The sequence below is a fragment of the Rhagoletis zephyria genome, unplaced genomic scaffold (assembly GCF_001687245.7).
Source record: "Rhagoletis zephyria isolate East Lansing unplaced genomic scaffold, Rhagoletis_zephyria_1.1 Rzeph_scaffold_00049, whole genome shotgun sequence".
Classification (NCBI taxonomy): Eukaryota; Metazoa; Arthropoda; class Insecta; order Diptera; family Tephritidae; genus Rhagoletis; species Rhagoletis zephyria.
The window spans coordinates 46,980-65,574 of NW_016157133.1; the positions used below are offsets into that span (position 1 = coordinate 46,980).

The 18,595-nt window shown below is 36.2% G+C and overlaps 1 protein-coding gene across 16 annotated transcripts in view; it reads left to right on the plus strand.

Annotated features, from left to right (window-relative positions):
• Positions 1–18,595, plus strand: part of Mhcl (Myosin heavy chain-like) — a 186,185-nt gene that overhangs the window by 29,458 nt on the left and 138,132 nt on the right. For 5 of the 16 annotated variants that reach the window (XM_017622697.1, XM_017622689.1, XM_017622715.1 and 2 more), the window contains exon 5: positions 45–200. In XM_017622697.1, the coding sequence (XP_017478186.1) occupies positions 45–200 (156 nt within the window). Of the gene's footprint in view, positions 1–44; positions 201–8,951; positions 9,138–18,595 lie in introns of those variants that run through there. The other 11 variants (XM_017622724.1, XM_017622733.1, XM_017622740.1 and 8 more) reach the window with 6 other exon arrangements.

Genomic DNA, 18,595 nt, shown 5'->3' on the forward strand with positions numbered 1-18,595 from the left:
AAAAAAAAACGTATTTCTTAAACTTGTTTTATTTTTCGGGGCAGGTACAACCTGTTTCGGAGCTGGTGGAGCTGAGTAAGCGCTGCATGCCGCCTCAAGGTATAGGCGTTACTGCTGCAGACGATGAGGTGGATCGCGCGGCGAGAAATGCGAATTGCAATACGTTGAAGAGAAGCGCCAGCAAGCGTTTTAAGCAGCAGGTGAGTTTAGTTGAACGTGTTTTGCTATCTTTAAGTGTTAATATTGATGGAGCGATTTCTGAAGAACGACGCTTAGTTATCTATTCTTACAAAAATAATTTATAAATACGGGTAGACTGGTTTTTAATCAGGTGAAGTTGTTGCTTAATCCTGCAATCGCTGTCGTCAAGTTTAATTAACGCTAGGTGCGCGAAACGTGCTGCTTCGTTGTGGTCGGGCCAAGGCAAAGGTCGTGGGGGGAACCTTCACATGCAGCATATACTGTGGGGTCTAGCATGGGTAAAAAGGAGTTTAACCTGCTGCAGTAATCAGACCGTAATTGTGCCAGAGCAGCGTGGATCCTAAGGCAGCTGAAGGTGTTCTTCTGCAACTGATGGTGATTGAATTCCGATGATGACATTCACAGGTCGGAGGTAGTGAGGGTGGCCGAATGTTAATTGCCTATCTGTACTGTGTTGAGTACATTACTCTGGATCTGATCTAGAATTTCGAATAGTTGCCTCCTCAACCAACCATAAATTCATTAATAAGCATGATGTTGTGCTTCTTTGAGCACTTGGATATTTATTTACGTAAAAAAATGTGGGACGTAAACTGTGATCAATGGTAAACATCTGCTACCACTCCTCGTATACGGAAAGTGATACAGAGTCCTGAATAGTTGTAATGCTGTGACCTTTGCCTTTTATAAACCTCCGGAAAAGTTTTTGGCGGGATGCATCAAGCCAGTTAACCATGGTTTGTGGTGCCAGAATTATTATCATATGCACATTTTCTTGCAGATATGTATGTATGTAAATGAATGAAGGTGTAGCATACCTCTAGGCACCAGGTGTTGTAAGTCGCTTAAACAGTGGTAAAAATGGTCGCCGAAAATTTCGTGGGGGCGAGTGAGGGGGAAGAAAGGCTTCTCGCGTTGATGAAGTCAAATCATCGGAGAGCGCTTTACTTTGGATCCCAATATCGAGCAATAATTAGCGTATGAGATTGTGGAAACTGCTTCAAGGGGCTGGGTAGGGGAACTTCGATATATAGATATTAAAGGGAATCGGGGAAACCACCACACCCTTTTTAAATTTTCTAGGTTTCGAGGTTTGATTTCGAAATGTTGCTGACTACTGAAGTCCACCTTTTTATTGCCTGCGGGAGAGAGATGCAGACGGTGTCAAACGCTTTTGACTGATCCAACGCCATTTGGACGAGACACCTGGTAGTTTGTGATGTTAAGCGTCAGCTAACTTCCGCGAAGCCGTGACAATCAGCTTTGTTGAAGTTGTTATACATATAGCGCGATGATCCTTGGTAGCAAAGTCAGCTGGTTTATGAGGAAATAATACTATGGCTAGAAGATCGATGCTAACGACAGCGACCAATACGCCAGTTGCGAGCTTCTGCAATTACCCATAACACAAAATATCGTCTAGCGCGTCCAAGTCACTCACTACAATGCCGATTTCAACTCTGAGGAGAGCACGTACATACATTTATCCTGCCGGTAAGCAGATGACAGGGCTGTGAAAGCACTGAATATTTTGGACTCGACTTTACCTGACCGGACATCCTAGTAGATATGGCATCCCTGCGGTCTATGTCGTTCGGTACTGTAAGATGTAGAGTGCAATGTACGTTAGGCAACTACCATTATCTCGCTTGTGATCTTATTAGAGCATATTGTATTCTGTGCAACTAAACAAAGTTGAGTAGCTGTGCAAATTCGTCTCTTTGGTTAGGTCCGTTGAGACGGGAAAGCTGCTTGGGTGCTAGGAGGCAACGGTGCACTGCGCGGGGTTCATTGTAGAAGCTGTGATTACCGTTTGACTTGAGTAACATGGGATCACAAAGCGTGTGTGACCTAAAGGCTGTACACGACTTGAGGTAGTTCCATCCCTACTTGTATTACGCTTAAACGAAGTGGAGTTCGGTTGGAGTGTACTCTCACAAACACAACATAAGGTGTGTTGCTCCTGGGACGAACAACGGTTGAAGTTTGCGACGGCTTAAACAGGGCTCGAAATGTAACATCCGTTCACGGATCGAAATCTAGGTACTGAAAGTGCTAACATTAATAGAAGATATGTGCGGAAAGTTGACATTTTAAATAAATGCCACTTTCACTACTAGTCTTACTTATTTCCAGAAATTTTCTTGGTCGTTAGACGATAACGTGCGTCATTCGTGAGGATCGTCTGCTGCACAAGTTTTAAGAGGGCTAGCCTCCTCGATTTTCGTAGCAACGAATGTAGAATTTCGATGAGCAAAGTCCTTCAATGTTTTGAATGGTATTGTATTCTTAGAAGGTGCTTTTTTAAAAGAATTCCTTGTGTGGCCAACCTGCCTATTAATTCTTTGAAAGGCTATCTAAGCGAATATTCTTCGTAAACGCAAGGAGAAAGAGCGATAAACTAATTTATAGAGCTCAGATTATATCCACTATGCTAAGCTATTGCACACTCTTAACGAATGAAAATTTACCTTTTTTCTTCTAATCACTACTTGTTGACTCTCAAATCGCAATTTCTTAACAAACGTCCAAGCCTGAGTAAACCCGAATGTGTATGCATAAAGACACATGTGTATTCTCGCAACAAATATGCCATGACATTTTTAAAGGTGTCATAAAATATGTTGTATAATTTGGCTAATGCGTTGCAAGTATGCGATATACGAGTATTAACATGAAATACACCGCAGGAGTTCGCACGCATGCATTAACCGTATATTGTGGCACATAAATTAGTCGAATGACTGCTGACAGTCGCAACAACAACAACAACAACAACAGAAACATAAACTATCAAGCGGAGCTGGTACACACCTCATAACAGCTGACAATTTAACGCCTAAAAACGAAATATTTTTAACTGCATACGAAGTAGTCAAAGAAGAAAAAAGAAGAATAGTTAAAAGACGATGAAAAATTACGTTAAATAACTTTGGCTTTAAAGCCATTTAAGAATTAAGCGTGAACAAATATTTACACAGTGGAAAAAAACGGGTTGCAATGTCTGATGGACAAATGTGTGCGCAAGTACATGTGAATGTATAAAGGGTGGTGAAAAAAATTTAATAAAACATTTAAATGAACGTCTGAAACTCCGAAATGATCTGATTTGAATTTTGGACCCAGATTGCTTTGCCTAGGATTTGATGCATATTACATATCGACGGCTGAGTGGAAGATCGACCTATCTCAGCAGCCGGTGCGAAAGCTCCCTATCTCAAAAAAATTTTTCAAGAACGCCCTATTTCCGAATTCAGTCCGAAAATGGCCTATCTCAACATATTTTCAATATATTTTCAGTTGAGACAGTCCTTTTTTGAACCAAATTCTGAGATAGGGCGTTCTTCATACAAATTATGAAGTAGGGCATTGTTGAAAAGTTTTCTGAGATAGAGCCGGCTGCTTAGATAGGCCGATCTTCCATTCAGCCGTCGATATATACAAACAATCATGTTTACATATTTGTGCATGCACTAGTTATCGATTAATTTATAGAACTATTTATCGATATATTTGTCTATGAAAAAATAGTTTATCGCTATTTTTATCGACTCTGTTATCGGAATCGTAGCTACTATATTATAAAATTTTCATATCGTACTTCATTTCGATGCAGTAAACTTTATTATTATCCAAATATTTATCGATGGGTTTATCGGAATGTTCATCCATTAACTTTTCCATAATACATCGTTATACTTAACTTAATAAAACTCTCGATACTTTTATCTATATTTTTATCGTCGTTGCTATCGATATCGTAACTAATATATCCATAAAATTTGATAACTTTCGATAAATTAAACGATATTTTTATCGAAATATGATTGGCGTTGTAAGCCAATGTTATAATATAGTATTAAACTTATATTATTACAGGTCCCTAGATCCCTATGACATTTTTAATGATGCGTTATATATAAACGGAGTGTCTAGAATCTATTCAAGTAGCCGATTCCGAGATATCGGCATCGTCGACAAGGCCCGCAAGGACCTCTTAGAGATCTTTATGAAATTTAGTAGTACATTGATAAATACAATGATGTTATAAATTTATCGATACCCCTAATGATATTTTGATCAAAATAACTATCAATAAATATGTAAAAAAAAAAATAGTTATCAGTAAATTTATAGACATAATTATCGATAAACTTATCGAAATATTTATCGATGTAATTGGCTATGTCAGCATCGTTATTAACTCATACTCGATACTTCTATCGCTATCTTGATCGGTATTGTTATCGATATTGTCACTAATGTATTAATCAATTTTGATATAGCAGTTAGTTTCGTTAAATTAAATGATATTTTTGACGATAAATCAACAATATCATTACTTATATATTCAAACATAATTAAAGTTACGATTGAATCACCCTGTTCGCTCATATATTTGCATAGCTCACATTAAGTACTTACATAAAAAAGGTGTTAGAGGCAAAAGTTTCAAGCAAAATTAAATAAAAAAAGCCATCCAATAACCAATAAATGTTTGCTTATTAGACTTAGGTGTGGTCGAGCGGGCGGAGTAGGTGATGGGATGTACATACATACATACTACATATGTATGTATATATGCACACATTTGCGACACAGCAGTGTATAGACGTTTGTCACAGCGCGCGTTTAATTTTTTGCTTCAAAGAGGTGCAAAGAAGTAGAAAATGATTGATCAGAAATTCAATTTAACTTTGAGAAGTACAAAAAAAAAACCACAACGATAATTGCATTAATTGCGCATGCGCGAATATCAATTGTAACCAATCCCCCAAAAAAGATGGAAAACAAAATTCTCACCCGATTTGCTGCCTTCATTACTGCCTTCATTGCAATTACTCATTTTTCTTTCGACAGCACTGATGAGTTTATCACATTTCGACATTGTTCTGCTCATCAGCATATCAATAATTATGTAAGTCATTGTGTGTAAAAAAGAAAACTAAAAAAAGTTGCCTGCAATGCCAAGCCTTTGAAATTCCATAACAAAAGTGTTAATATTTTCTTTTTTCATTTCACTTTTTGAGGAGCATTAAGAGATGGAATTTGTACCTGCTACCTACATATTTTTATGAAACATCTGAGAAATATACCAAGTAGGATTAAAGTTTTCATCGCTTGCTTTTTGACTGGACAAGAATGGTAATTTTTTTTTAACTCTTTCTCATTATAACGTTACAATAATTTGTCGATTACGATATAGTCGCAAATAGGGATTGGTCAAGTGCCACTACCCATCAGGCAAGTCTGCATTTTTGTTTTTAGATATTCTCGGCAACCTCTAAGGTTCATAAAATGGTCTGGTTGCAGAGCCACGCCAACGTAGGATAGGTTCGGCTAGAAAGGCGCGTAGAAATGATGACTCATACTCCTGCTTGGAGGCAGACTTGCCGCTTGTGAATACCCTCTATAAGTGCCAGGAGGAGGTACATCCTTCTAATGGAATTTATTCCATATTATCAGTTTGGTGTTTGTTAAACCATTTATTACCTCGGATGAAGCTGTGGAGCTCCGATATTTACACCCTCGCTATCTCGCCCAAACTAATGAGAAAGCGTGACGCCTTGTTTGTGGAACCGGGCATTAAAACAGCACGTGGTGAATCGATTCCTCTTCCTCCACCCGACAACGTCTGCAGTGGTGCTATAGCACGATGGCCTGTGATGATGCCGGTAACAGCCCTTACTACAGATCCCTTTAGTGTCAATAACTCTACAGTACGACTCTTGTTGAGTCTCAATCAAAGGTAATTTGTTACATCTTTCTTCATTCTTTCTTAGCAGAAATGAAATCGGTGGTGGCAGAGAGTTATCCGCTTCGCTAATATGCATTTATGAGCCTTGTCTAGCCATCTCATTGGCTATTTCGTTTTCGTCAGAGAGGTTTCGACGTGGCTCAGCGAAGCCAACGATGCACGACGTTTCTGAACTACTCTCGACTTAACAACCTTAGAATCTAATGTTTTCAATGCCGCCTGGCTGTAAACGAATATATTGACGTTACCTGACGAGACACTTATTATCCCGTATACGATGAACCGCCATATCTATGGCCAAGACATCCGCCTGAAAGACGCTGCAGTAGGTAGGCGATATGATTACCTTATCTGAAGGTCCTAGGGGTACAGACCCGAACCGATTCACCTTTTTAATTTTTAACCCATCGGAGTAGATGGAAACACCATCATTTACCGACACTAGGCGGCTTTTCCAATCTTCCCTAGTTTGAAAATGTATGAAAATCTTACGACTTAATAAAATCCTAGGATGGCATGCGGTAATTGACGTGCTTCCCCAATTTTCTTCACTTAGCCTAAGGATCTCTTTTCCGGCTGCGCCTGCTACGAATATTTGCGGTGGCTTCAAGTAAAATTTCATGTTTTTTGCTGTTTTCTTTACGTGAGTCTGGAGTCAAGGATAATAATACCTAAGTATTTCGCCTCGGAGGCAAGCTTCAGGCAAATTAACTGAAAGATCCGTGCAACCTGAGAAGTGTGTTTCCATCAATATTTCCCAAGACTACTGGCTGGAGTAGGTTCATGAGCCTTCTGGCCTCCTGATGCTTCCTATTGTTTCTAATTTGTTGACTTCTGCCGGGAATCTTTCTTCGCTGCTCTTATTTGACTTTTGTATTCGTTAAAACTTTTCCCGTAATTTTTCAAATCCTCCTGTTGAAGAGTTTTGTAGCCAACAATTTACGCTGTTCTAGCTCAGCATTCCACCAGACTGCTTTCGGCTTAGTAGGTACGTGGCCTAGCTACAGGACAGGATAGCCCGCATTTCACCTTCAGTATCCTAGCCAGACGGTTAACCGATCCATCAATGTTGGAAGTCCAACGTCTAATTTCAACTTTGGTCGATTCTAGAATGTTCTATTCTAGCAAACCTTTCCCAATTCGTATTCCCCTACTTTCTCTACGGTGAAGATACAATAAGCATCTACGTCTGAGTGCCTGGAAAATCATTGTGCTTTTTCTGGCCTACCTTAATTCGATTCCTTTCCATACATACATACATACATACATATGTTTGTTAATTTTTAAATATTAAATTTGTTTTATTTTATGTTATTTTATTTTTATTCCTTAATTTCGTTTTGGTTAATTTGGTTTAATTCAATCTAATACATACATACACATATATTCAAAAATTTGTTTCTTCTTTTTTTCACCAACTGTTCGTCGCGCTTCACTCGCGATATGGCAACGACGACGGCGACAGTAAAGAGTGGTCACCACGGGCTGTAATACTCCAACGCAAACACATTTCGCTCTGTACTCAACTGCAATTGTTGCTACATTGTTAAATTGTATCGTTGTTTTTGTTGTTGTCGTTGTCGTGTTGTGCCGTTTCCTACGCATTGCGTGCCGGTTATGCGCAATAATTGCAACAATACTACGATTACTAATTGAAACAACGTCTCTATACACACTAGGATTGTTACTCCCTGGATCCCGGCCTTTTTAAGGTCCCAAAAATCACGGGACTCTTGGCAAATAATATCGGGTTTTTTAGGGATTTGTAATTTGCACTGATGGCAATAATGGAAACTCCTTTTCTTGACCAGTATTGACAATATTTCATTTTTGTATTTAATGATTAATATCTTTTTTATAAATGTCTAGCTCATGATACATATAATACCTCGCGATAGTAAATTTTAAACACAAATCACGCACACAATCAATATATTCGCGAAACCATTGGCCAAATATAGTAAAATTTTTTAGTTTTTCACTCTGACGTCAGTAATTCAAAAATGATTTTAGAAAATTCAGAGAAATTGGCTTAGAGAAGAAGTATAAGTTTTTGTTGCAGAAGGACTGGTAAGTACTCAAAATGTCCTTTTAAAACTTTATCGTTGAAATTTCGCAATATTTGTTTTGAAAAAATTATATGTTAAGGACTTATATAAACTCAATAACATCCTCGAATTTTGCTCTTCTAACTTTCGTCTTCATGAATCCCAATATTTTTTATTTTTTAATTCTAAAGAAATTTGCTCTTGCATTTGGTACCCATATTTTTATTCTACGTTGCATTGAATTTTTGAAATAATATTTGGAATCAATCATATCTTTGAAATTACTAAGTCCTTTAAAATAAATCCTGACGTCAGAGAGAAAAAATAAAAACGCCACTTTAAATAAAAAAGTACGTTTCAAACCCATTTTTTATAATTTGTTTTATGGTAGGAGAGTTTCTCAAACCATATAGAATCAATTTATCCGGTTTAAGTTGTTAAAAAGTAATGAATATCTAAATCCCGGGACATGCCGAAAATCCCGGCATCGGAAAAAGCTGAAAAATTAACATCCCTAATACATACCTATTCCAAGCTGTTATTGCTTTTATCGTTGTTGCCGTTCCTGTTGCAGTCAGAATGTTCTACGCATACAAAAAAAGACCCTTGCAACTCTCAGCTTTTTATTAACTACATAGCTGCATTAGTGCATGTGTACATACATATACGAATATATCGTATATATTATATTCACTATTGTGTTGACATGATTTTTGAGAGTTGTGCGTCTCTCATTAATACACTCCCATCCTAATGCATAGACAATACTCCATCAACGGCTGACGATCGCGCCAACTCTCATGCCCATGTAAAGTTTTTTTTTGTCTGTATTAGTGTGGAGCGAAACCACTACCACCAACACAGCCGGTATGCCATCAGCACCAGTCGCAACTCTGCCCCATACATCAACTGGGAGCACAAGCTTACCTCTGCCGTTTAGTTTGTTTGTTAACTTTGTTATGTGCGGTCGTGTTGCATTCGATCGCTTGTCTTCGATCGCCTTTTGTGTACCGATATTCAAGTTTGTTTTGAAGTAACTTCTTCATTTTACATGACTTCTATGAATTTAACTGCATTTGAACTTTAAGGGGCGTGCGCGTTTGTCTGGCTCGTCATTTCCGTGTTGTATTGTTGGTTTCTCTTTTTTAACTATTTTTTTGCCATTAAATTGTTCTTTAACAAAGCTGTGGTAAATTACTTACATTTTTAGTATTTTTGTTTTGTTTCAAACCATCAAAGTGTAATCATCGTCATTGTCGTTCAGTGTTTGCGTTCTTCCTACTGGGCCTGCTTTGTTCTTGCAAAGTCTAATTGATGCATTATTGACATTTATCGTCTGTGTTGTTTTGTTGTTATTTTAGAACTGTTTGCTGTTGTTTTTGTAATTTCTGTGCCGTGAAGATTACAATCCAAGCGTTTGAAGACACGACTTTGAAGAAAAGTGAAACTATTTTTGCCATTGAACTTTTTTTGTATTTGTTTTAGTGATTTTCGAACTAATGGAAATAAAAACTGAGCCGAAATTCTTGAATGTAATCTTCAATGCTTTGCGATAATATAAAGTGCCTTTATTCATTGTACATAGTTCATATAGAACAAAACCTAAAAATACAGGAAATAAAAAATACAGAACGAAAAGCTATTTTTAAAACTAAAAATATTACAATTAAAAACAGATCACAAAAAAATAACTTAAATAAACAAATAAAACAAAACAAGCAAAATAAAATACAATGAAAGAAAATAAATTTAACTAAAAAGAATAAATGAGATAAAAGAGAAAGAATTTATAAAACCAAACATTTCCAAATTACTACCAAATCACAAAAAATAAAGCCAAATCGAATAAAATGAAAACAACAGAAAATAACAGATCGATAAAAGATCACAAAAATCAAAAAACCATTGCAGGAAATTAGAACAGAAAAAAGATCATAAAAGTTAAAAACCTTAAAGGAAATTTAAAACTAAAAATATTAAAATTGGAAACAAAAAGTGTAAAGAAATCACAAAATGAAAAATCACAAGAAATAAAAAACACCAAAAATAAAAAAATTACAGAAAATAGAAAATATACCCTACAAAAAAAAAATCACAGAGTAAAATATACAAAGTTACATATAAAAAATTACAGAAAATAAAAAGCAGAGAAAAAAATAAAAATCGCAAATAAATAAAAACATTGGCGAAAATAAAATTAATCTCAAAAAAGTTATTAAGAAATCACAAGAAAGTAAAAAAATAAATAAATAAAATTATAAAAGTTAATAAAAATAAGAAAGAAATATGAAATAAATAATAAATATTAGAATAAATAAGTAAAACAAAATAATAATAAATAATAGAAAAAAATAAATAAAATATAATAAATAATAAAATATGAAAAAAATAATAAAAAATATGCATAGTTCATAAAAAATAGAAGTATTAATAATAAAACAAACAAAAGAAAACATGATAATGTTTTTTGCTTCTCCTGTAAAATAAAAAAAAATGCTGGTAAGGGTCTTTGCGAATTAAGGTAACGATACATATATATGTATCAAAAGCAATAAAAAAAGTAAAAAAAGCAAGTAACAATATAAACATAATCATTCTAATTAATAATAATAACACCAATACACAAAAAAAAAGTTCCGAGTGCGAAGACTGCCGCATGGTAGGTTCCTTGTGGGGTATAAAAAGAACTCTAGGTGGTCCAACCTTGGCATTGGTTCTTAAACCCATTTTACAGGCCTAGAGGTGGGGTGTAGTTTGAGGAATTGATTTGTCAGTGAATTCTTTGGTTGTTTTGGACTTTAAACTGAAATTTCGCTTATTCTTACCATTGATTCAGATTGAGTGACTCTTCATAGCTGCATGAATAGCGACTATGGAAATTTAAAATTTTTTAAAAGACTGATCCAAAATCACGGATCCAAAACGGGTGATGTTTTTTTCTTAAATTGATTGGATTTTATCGAAAGCATAAAGACCCGTAAAGAACCAAACCCGAGTTAGGACCACCTAGAGGTCGTTGGATACCCCACAAGGAAGAGAACCTACCATGTGGCAGTATTCGCCCTCGCGCTACTTTTTTTTCTGTGCCGGTGTAATAAATTGGCGCTTACACAATGCATATGTAAGTGTTGGGCCGAGCTTCTCCTCCGATTTGTGGCATGCGCCTTGATGTTGTTACACAAAGGGTAGTGACCTACAGTTTTACGCCGACCACCACCGGCGGTTGTATTTTTATGAAAAGGTGTTCTTCATAGCAGAAATACAGTCGGAGGTCTGTCTACATAGGCTGACTTCGGGATCGTTTTCTCCTCCTTTATATACATATGTATTTGTTCGACTTTTTTTCAGCTACTGCTATTTTCGATCAATGTGTGTTGGATGCTTTTAAGATTTCTACAATGGGGGCTTAAATTTTTTTTACATTTTTTTAATAGTTTTACACCACCTGTTTGTCAATAGATATGTATGTATGTGATGGTGCTGGTAGCCTTAAAAGTATTTTTATGATATTTAATTCCATGTGTCCAAATTAGGTTACGAGTCAAGATAAGCAAAAGCAAGCCTTGGCAAGTTCGTACATAAAATCGAAGATAAATTAAAGGAGGGCGGCGCAAACAACATAAATTAAATTAATTGCTTACTTCGATTTGTAAACAAACCTTCTCACAGAAGAAAACTAGTATCGAAAATCAAATCAATATTTAAATGTCAAACTTGCATTTTTTTTAAATGCACCAATGCCGCAACGATCGTTTGATCTACGTTTACACGAGCGCGCGATCTAGGTATGTGCGCTCAGGCGATCGATCGTGGTAAATTTGTGTAAATCGAACGACTAAGCAGGCAATCTTGCGTCACACACACACACACACACACACACTGCCGTAACTATTAAATACAAACAGATAAACTACATGCGGACATTGCTACTTGCATACCACAGCAGTTGAAATTTATTCAGTAAATTTTCTGTACGATTGATAGTTTGCTTATGGCAATTGTTTATGTAAATTTGAAAAGATTTCATCATTTTTTTTCTGTAGTTTTTTTATTGATTGTTTTTTTTTTGTTATTGATTTTTAGTTGCAGTTCATTATCAAATCCCAAATCTCGAATTTAAATTTCGATTTGTTTTGTTCTTTCATTAAAAATGCTTTGTTTTCCTTTTTGCCTCTGTAAGATTATTCGATTGTGTCACTTTATTAGCCCCTTAATTGACGCTATGACGACTAAGTATGATCAGTTTGCCATTAAATCTTACCTGGTGCATTGGGTTACTCACCGCTTGCTGCACTGTCTGTGCCGTTGTACTTTGCACATTTTTGAGATTTTTTGCTTCGTAATTTATCGACTCTATTTGCACTAAATTTGCATTAGTTAGATCTCCTGGAAATTTCTAACAATTTCCCCTATGCCTAAGTTAAATGCGTCCAAAGTGCATTCTTTGTTGTTGGAGCAATTATTCTATTGTATTTAAAATAAGCTGTGTGAAAGGGTGTCGTGTAATGAGTGGTCTGGTCTGTTGGGATGTGACAGCCTTTCAAGTACATACTACTATTAGATACCTCCACAAGGTCCATAAGTCTGTACTTTTTAAGTATACGTTGTACATATAGTAAGAAACAGATTTTATCCACACCCCTTATTGTCTCCAAGCCTACGTTAGCTGAGAAAACGGCTTTGAATTTTTCCAATTTGGCAAGAGGTCCCTGCGCTTCTATAAGCCGCATGGGCATGTGTATATTTTCTAATCTTAAAAACAAAAAATTGTAAATGCTATAATCACTTTTTTAAAGGTAGAAAAGGCAAAAAAGGCAAATATCTTAAAAAAGGCAAAAAAAGGCAAGATCAAATGTGTATATATGGAATCAGGGAAAGCTAAATCGTGGACGTTCTTAATCGAATATGCTCTTACCTCTTTAGCAGAAAAAAAGGCAATTTCCATAAAATACGTTCCCTGATCATAAGCTTATCACTAATCTGAAAATATTTTCGTTGAATATTTATATGGTTCGTAGTTGGACTTTTAAAGCAATTATTATTTTTTTTCAATTGCCCTGTTAAATTTTTGTAAATGCCAAATGCATAATTTGTCCCGTATGGCTGGAAAAAAGTGTGGCAACACTACCACCTAGTCGCGCTCAGGAACGTAAGTAAATCTCCAAACAAAATTAGACAAGAGATCTCTAAAAATCGTTCTACAATATATATATCCAGTGAATTTCTTTCTCTTAATTCTGCTAGACTTTGAAAGGCAGGCCCTACAGAGGGCAGACTAGTCTACACCCACAAAAGAGTCAGCTAAAAATATTTCTCTCAACATATGGTTTGGTAACCATAGATGATGTTCTACTGTTTATTCCGCTTACGCAGTGTGTTATAGCTGCGAAAGGATACGTTGTGCGCCTGTTCCATTCTAGTCGCGTGTGAATCCAAGGCCTAATGTCCTGTGAAAACTGCAGTAGCTCTCGATAAGCCCATCTTACCTAGTTTAGTTACTCCAAATTTTAAGCAGCAGGAGAACGAAAAATGACACTGAAGATGGCACAACGCCGAAACCGGTTTGTCTCCAAATCAAATTTGACAAGGGATGACGGAAATTTGTTCCAAAATACATCAGAAAGCCAAAAGCTTATACAGGCTCTGCAGGCTCTGCAGGTTTGGAGGCTCTTCCATCTTTGATTAGGCATGTTTAGCCGGTGCTAAGCAATATGGCCCTTATAATAGTCAGAACAACGTCTGTAATATCCTGTGCAGACCCGTTATGAGCTAACACGACAGCTGTTTCGTGATGAACGCAGACCTATGTAAAATACATATTAGTTGTATACTTCAAACCCCGCCATAGATGTGTAGGTTAGGATGGGTTAGGCTATAGAGGGTTGTCTTCACCTAAATGCTAATGGATACATCTTTAGGTTTGAAGTTCCCTTTGTGATACCGTTTTGGCTCGATGGCAACCGTGGTTCTAGACGTATAATCAATTAGTTTTATTTATACAGCTTTGAAGTTCGCAAATTTTTGCAAGACAGCCGAAAATGTGTTAATGAAGACAACCCATCAGTCTCGGACAGTGAGCGAGAAAGTGTTCGGTGCTTTCGATTTTCTCTTCGTCTCGGCAGATCCGACAGTAATGGTTTGTTGGAAACCCCATTTCTTTCTGCAGGTATTCCCATTAGATATTTAGCAGTGATGATTTCAACAATCATCCTTAATTGAGGGAACTCGAGGAGTATGAGGTCATAGGATCTATCCTTTTCGAATGTGCGCCAGATTTCACCTGCTGGCTCTCTGCTCCAGCTTTTGTTTGCCAGTTCGACAAAATGGGCTTTGGCGGGCCACAATTTGCCGGATGAAAGCTGTAGACCTATTTCTGGCTAGGTATTTAATTATGGCAGTAAGAGAGGTGTCAGTGCATCTGCCTCACAAGTACCTAGTATGTACATATATCTCTGCGTCCTGGGATCCAAATCAACCTTGTGGTGCACTTGGATGACCGCACATTTAGAACATGTCTACATTCGATAGCTGTTTTTGAGGTAGCCGATCAGCCGACTAAAGATTAACTAGCGGCTTGGCTAACTGTAAAAATTATGATTTTTTGTAGGTTAAGCTTAGCCCTAATCAGCCAAAGTGAGCTTTCCTTGATAGCTATCAACTCAGCTCTAAATGCACTGAAATCATCTGGCAAACGGAAGCAAAATTTGAGGGAAAGTTTCCGCGAGTATACACCACTCCCTATACCCCGTGCGCCAGCTTGGAGCTGTCTGTATATATGGAAGTAGAGTTAGAATAAGTTACCAAGGCTGCATTTTCTTTCCATGCGTTGCTCGAAGGAATCGCTGTGATAAAATCATTTTTCCAACTGGTAGTAAGTAGTTATCGTGTAGTCTAGACATATAAAATTGATGTCTATTATTTTTTAGTGATCAATGCTTGGATTGCTCCATTTTGCTAGAGCGTTTTATCTGACTGCATGGCAACTTGCCTACAGTTGCATGAGTAAATCCAGAATTATTTTCCAGCCCAGCTTGCAAATGGAAGTATCAAGTTGATTCATATGAAATATTAACTTCTTAGTCACTTTAAAATTAGCCAATTCTGTGCTCATAAAATACATAATATTTATTGAGTGAATTTTCTCCTTTATTCCTTCAATACCACACCACTAATGCACTAAATAATTGTTTCTACCAAATAATCGCCTTTATTTCACTCATTAGCGCAATTAAATCAGAGATTAACTTTCAACGACCTTACCTACATACTTTTGATTAATCGCCAACCCATTTGGCTGGCTCAGCCGCTCATTCAGCAGTTCTCAGAACGATCATTCACTACTCATCGCCTAGATATTTATGTACATACCTATATGCATTAGTGCTGTATTAGAACGCCTTTTGCTTCTAAGCAGCTTCTACTACTCGTATAATCCATCTATGTATGCACATAATTGAGGGTAATTTTATTCGCCTGGTCAGTGCAGTACGTTCATATGTATGTACATACATAAATATGTTCACGTAATAAATAAATAATCGCAGCATTCATTATACTACGCTTTGCTGTCTATTCAGACCCTTTGATGATATGACATAACAACAACAGCAGCAAATAATAATCACATGACGGCAGCAGCAATTGTATTTAGCTTGAGACTTGCGATTTAAGTTTAGATTCACACAATTTTTAGCTTTAGCTGAAGCTAAAGAGTTAAGTAGGAGATTGATTGTATTTGCCTTTTGTGCTATTTCCCGATCACCGATCGCCGATCGCCAATCATCGTCGTCGATCACTGTTGCTGCTGATCAGGCGGTTGTATGGCGGCCAAGCGGCCACCGCCACCACCGTGAATCAATCAACAACAATCAGTTGTGTGTTGCGCATAATTTGCCAATGGCTATGATTTTAACACCACTTCCCAGCAATTGTACGCCTTCTCTCCGACTCCGCCAATGCAGTACTTACAGTGCGATTGTTTTCCTTAGTTATTATTGTGGGTAGTTGATATCTTACGTAGTGATCTTCACCATTGTTGATCGAACAAATTTGCTGCTATTACTATTTTTACCGCCGCGATTATCGTTTTTTTTGATTTGAGTTTTGAAATTTTAGTTGCCTGTTTTAGGTAACTGGAAGACCTTTCGGTGCTACGACTGTTGTTTTGTGTGAAAATAGTTATGTAGCTTGTTAACTGTATGGCGATCGCGTCGCATAGTGATAACACCGTGCGACAAAGACAAAAAAAAATTTCAAAACAAACGAAAGAATCGATTAAAAAATCAGTGCAATGTAGAATAACAATATGGGTACCGCATGAGAGAGAAAATTCTTTAGAATTAAAAGACAATACAATATTTTGGTTTACAAGGACGAATAGGTATTGAAAATGCGCTTTTTACAAATTTTATCTTTTTAAGTTAACAAAGTTTGCAAGACGAAATTCGATGATGAGGTCCTCAAACAATAATTTTTTCGAAAAAAATATTGAAAATGTTCAAGGATATTTAAGGACACAATTTTTAAAGGACATTTTCCATATCCATCCGTCCTTAAGCACCAAAAAATTTATTCCGTTATAATTCTACAGAATTTTTTCTTTTATATGACACCGTTATTGTCATTCTACACTGCGCTGAATTTTTTGAATAATTTTTTGAAATAATCATATTTTTTAAATTTCAAAGTCCTTTTAATAAAATTCCTGACATCAGAGAAAAAAACTAAGTACGCAGTTTTACTATAATTTACCCATAGTTTTGCGAATATATACATTTTTTGTGTGTAAAATTTACTGTTGCACGGTGTAGGTAATCGGTGCATAGGAAAGGAAAGGAAGCTTTAAATTTTATAGTAAAGTATTATAATATTTCATAATTTTCAAGCGTAACAGTGTATAAAGCCTATTGTAAAGTGTCAACACGAAATCTATTTAAATAGTTCGCTGTGAAATTTCGTACACTAAAGATAAGAAAAACATAGTCGTAGAAAAAGTGGGGGGAAAACGTGATCTCAATCAACAACTCGTAACTTGTTAATTTTTTTTTGTTTAATTTTAATTTTCATGGCATTTTTTTATTACTTTTGGTATAATACATAATAATATACTAGCATTTTATGTTGACCCACCTAACACGCTTATCTGCCCACCTGATCGTATGCTAATTGAATATTCATATTGACTGTGTTGCAGTGACTTTATCTTATCAACGAATGCGTGGCAAAATAAAATTGAAAACGTATTGCATTTCTTTTTCAGTCTCCAAAAAACAATCGATATATTCATAAAAAAATCTGTAGGTTTTCATTCATGATCGGAAGTGATCGTCGGACATTTCGCTTATCGGCTGGCTATTAATTTTCTCGTGTGCGTAGGTTGGCCATTACCAATGCATTGCACTCGAAAGTAATGTGGCCACTAATTTACTAAGCAAGCATGTCAACAATATTTTGAAAGTTATTTACATATTCGTCAACAGGCCAATCAATCAGATTTGAATATTTAAGTCAAAGTAGAATTTGTATTTACATATTTAAATAGTGCGATCACGCGAAGAGTGGCAATATAGAGTTAATAACTTTTAGGCGATCATTGGGTTGAACTTCCAAACTTGATTTATTTTTATTGAGAGACCTCGAATTTTCTATGAACTAATTAAGGGACAATTAATTCGGATGCGAAAAGACTTATTGGCAAAATAAATTCATTGTTTAGTATAACGCTTGATTTTATTTGCATACCAATTTTGTTTCGCTTCATTTTCCGATTCATGAAAGGCAGAACAAATTTTGCGAGTTATCAACATTTTTTTTTAATACATTTTTGGCATTTTCGAAAAAAACCAAAAAATTCTCGCGCGGTTATAAATAACACGTTAATATTTGAAATCGAGGGGAGGCTAACGATTCACGCACAAATAACCTATCGTCATAGCATAGTATTTATACGTACCAAGAGTTTTCTTTTTCCGATTTTTCCGAAGAAACTTGGGATTTCCTTCAGAATCCTTTGCCATTTTTTCGTATTTTCAGATTTTTTTTTACGAAATTTTTCGGTGTTTTTTTTTTTTAGAAACCACTGGAGTTTTCCGGAACATTCTATATTCCGAAAATTTCGAGATTATTCCGAAAATTTCGAGATTATTCCGAAAATTTCGATATTATTCCGAAAATTTCGAGTTTATTCCGAATCAGAGTATACCTATTACGAAGCTTTTGCGATCGATCACTCCGAAAATTTCAAGATTACCCCGAAATTTTGAGATTACTCCGAAACTTCCCAGATTACTGCAGAACCTTCTCAATTGCCCCGAAACTTTCGGGATTACTCGTTCGAGATTACTACGAAACTTTGAGATTACTATGAAACTTTGGCATTATTCCGAAGCATTTGATCACTTCGAAATTTTCAAGATTATCCTGAAACCTTCGAGATTACACCGAAATTTGCCAGATTGCTCCAAAAGTATCTAAATTGCTCCGAACCTTTCGGGATTATTAGGGACCGTTCGGGACTACTACGAAACTTTGAGATTACGCGAAATTTTTTTGCGAATTTTAAGATTTTTTCGGAACTTTTGGGATTTTT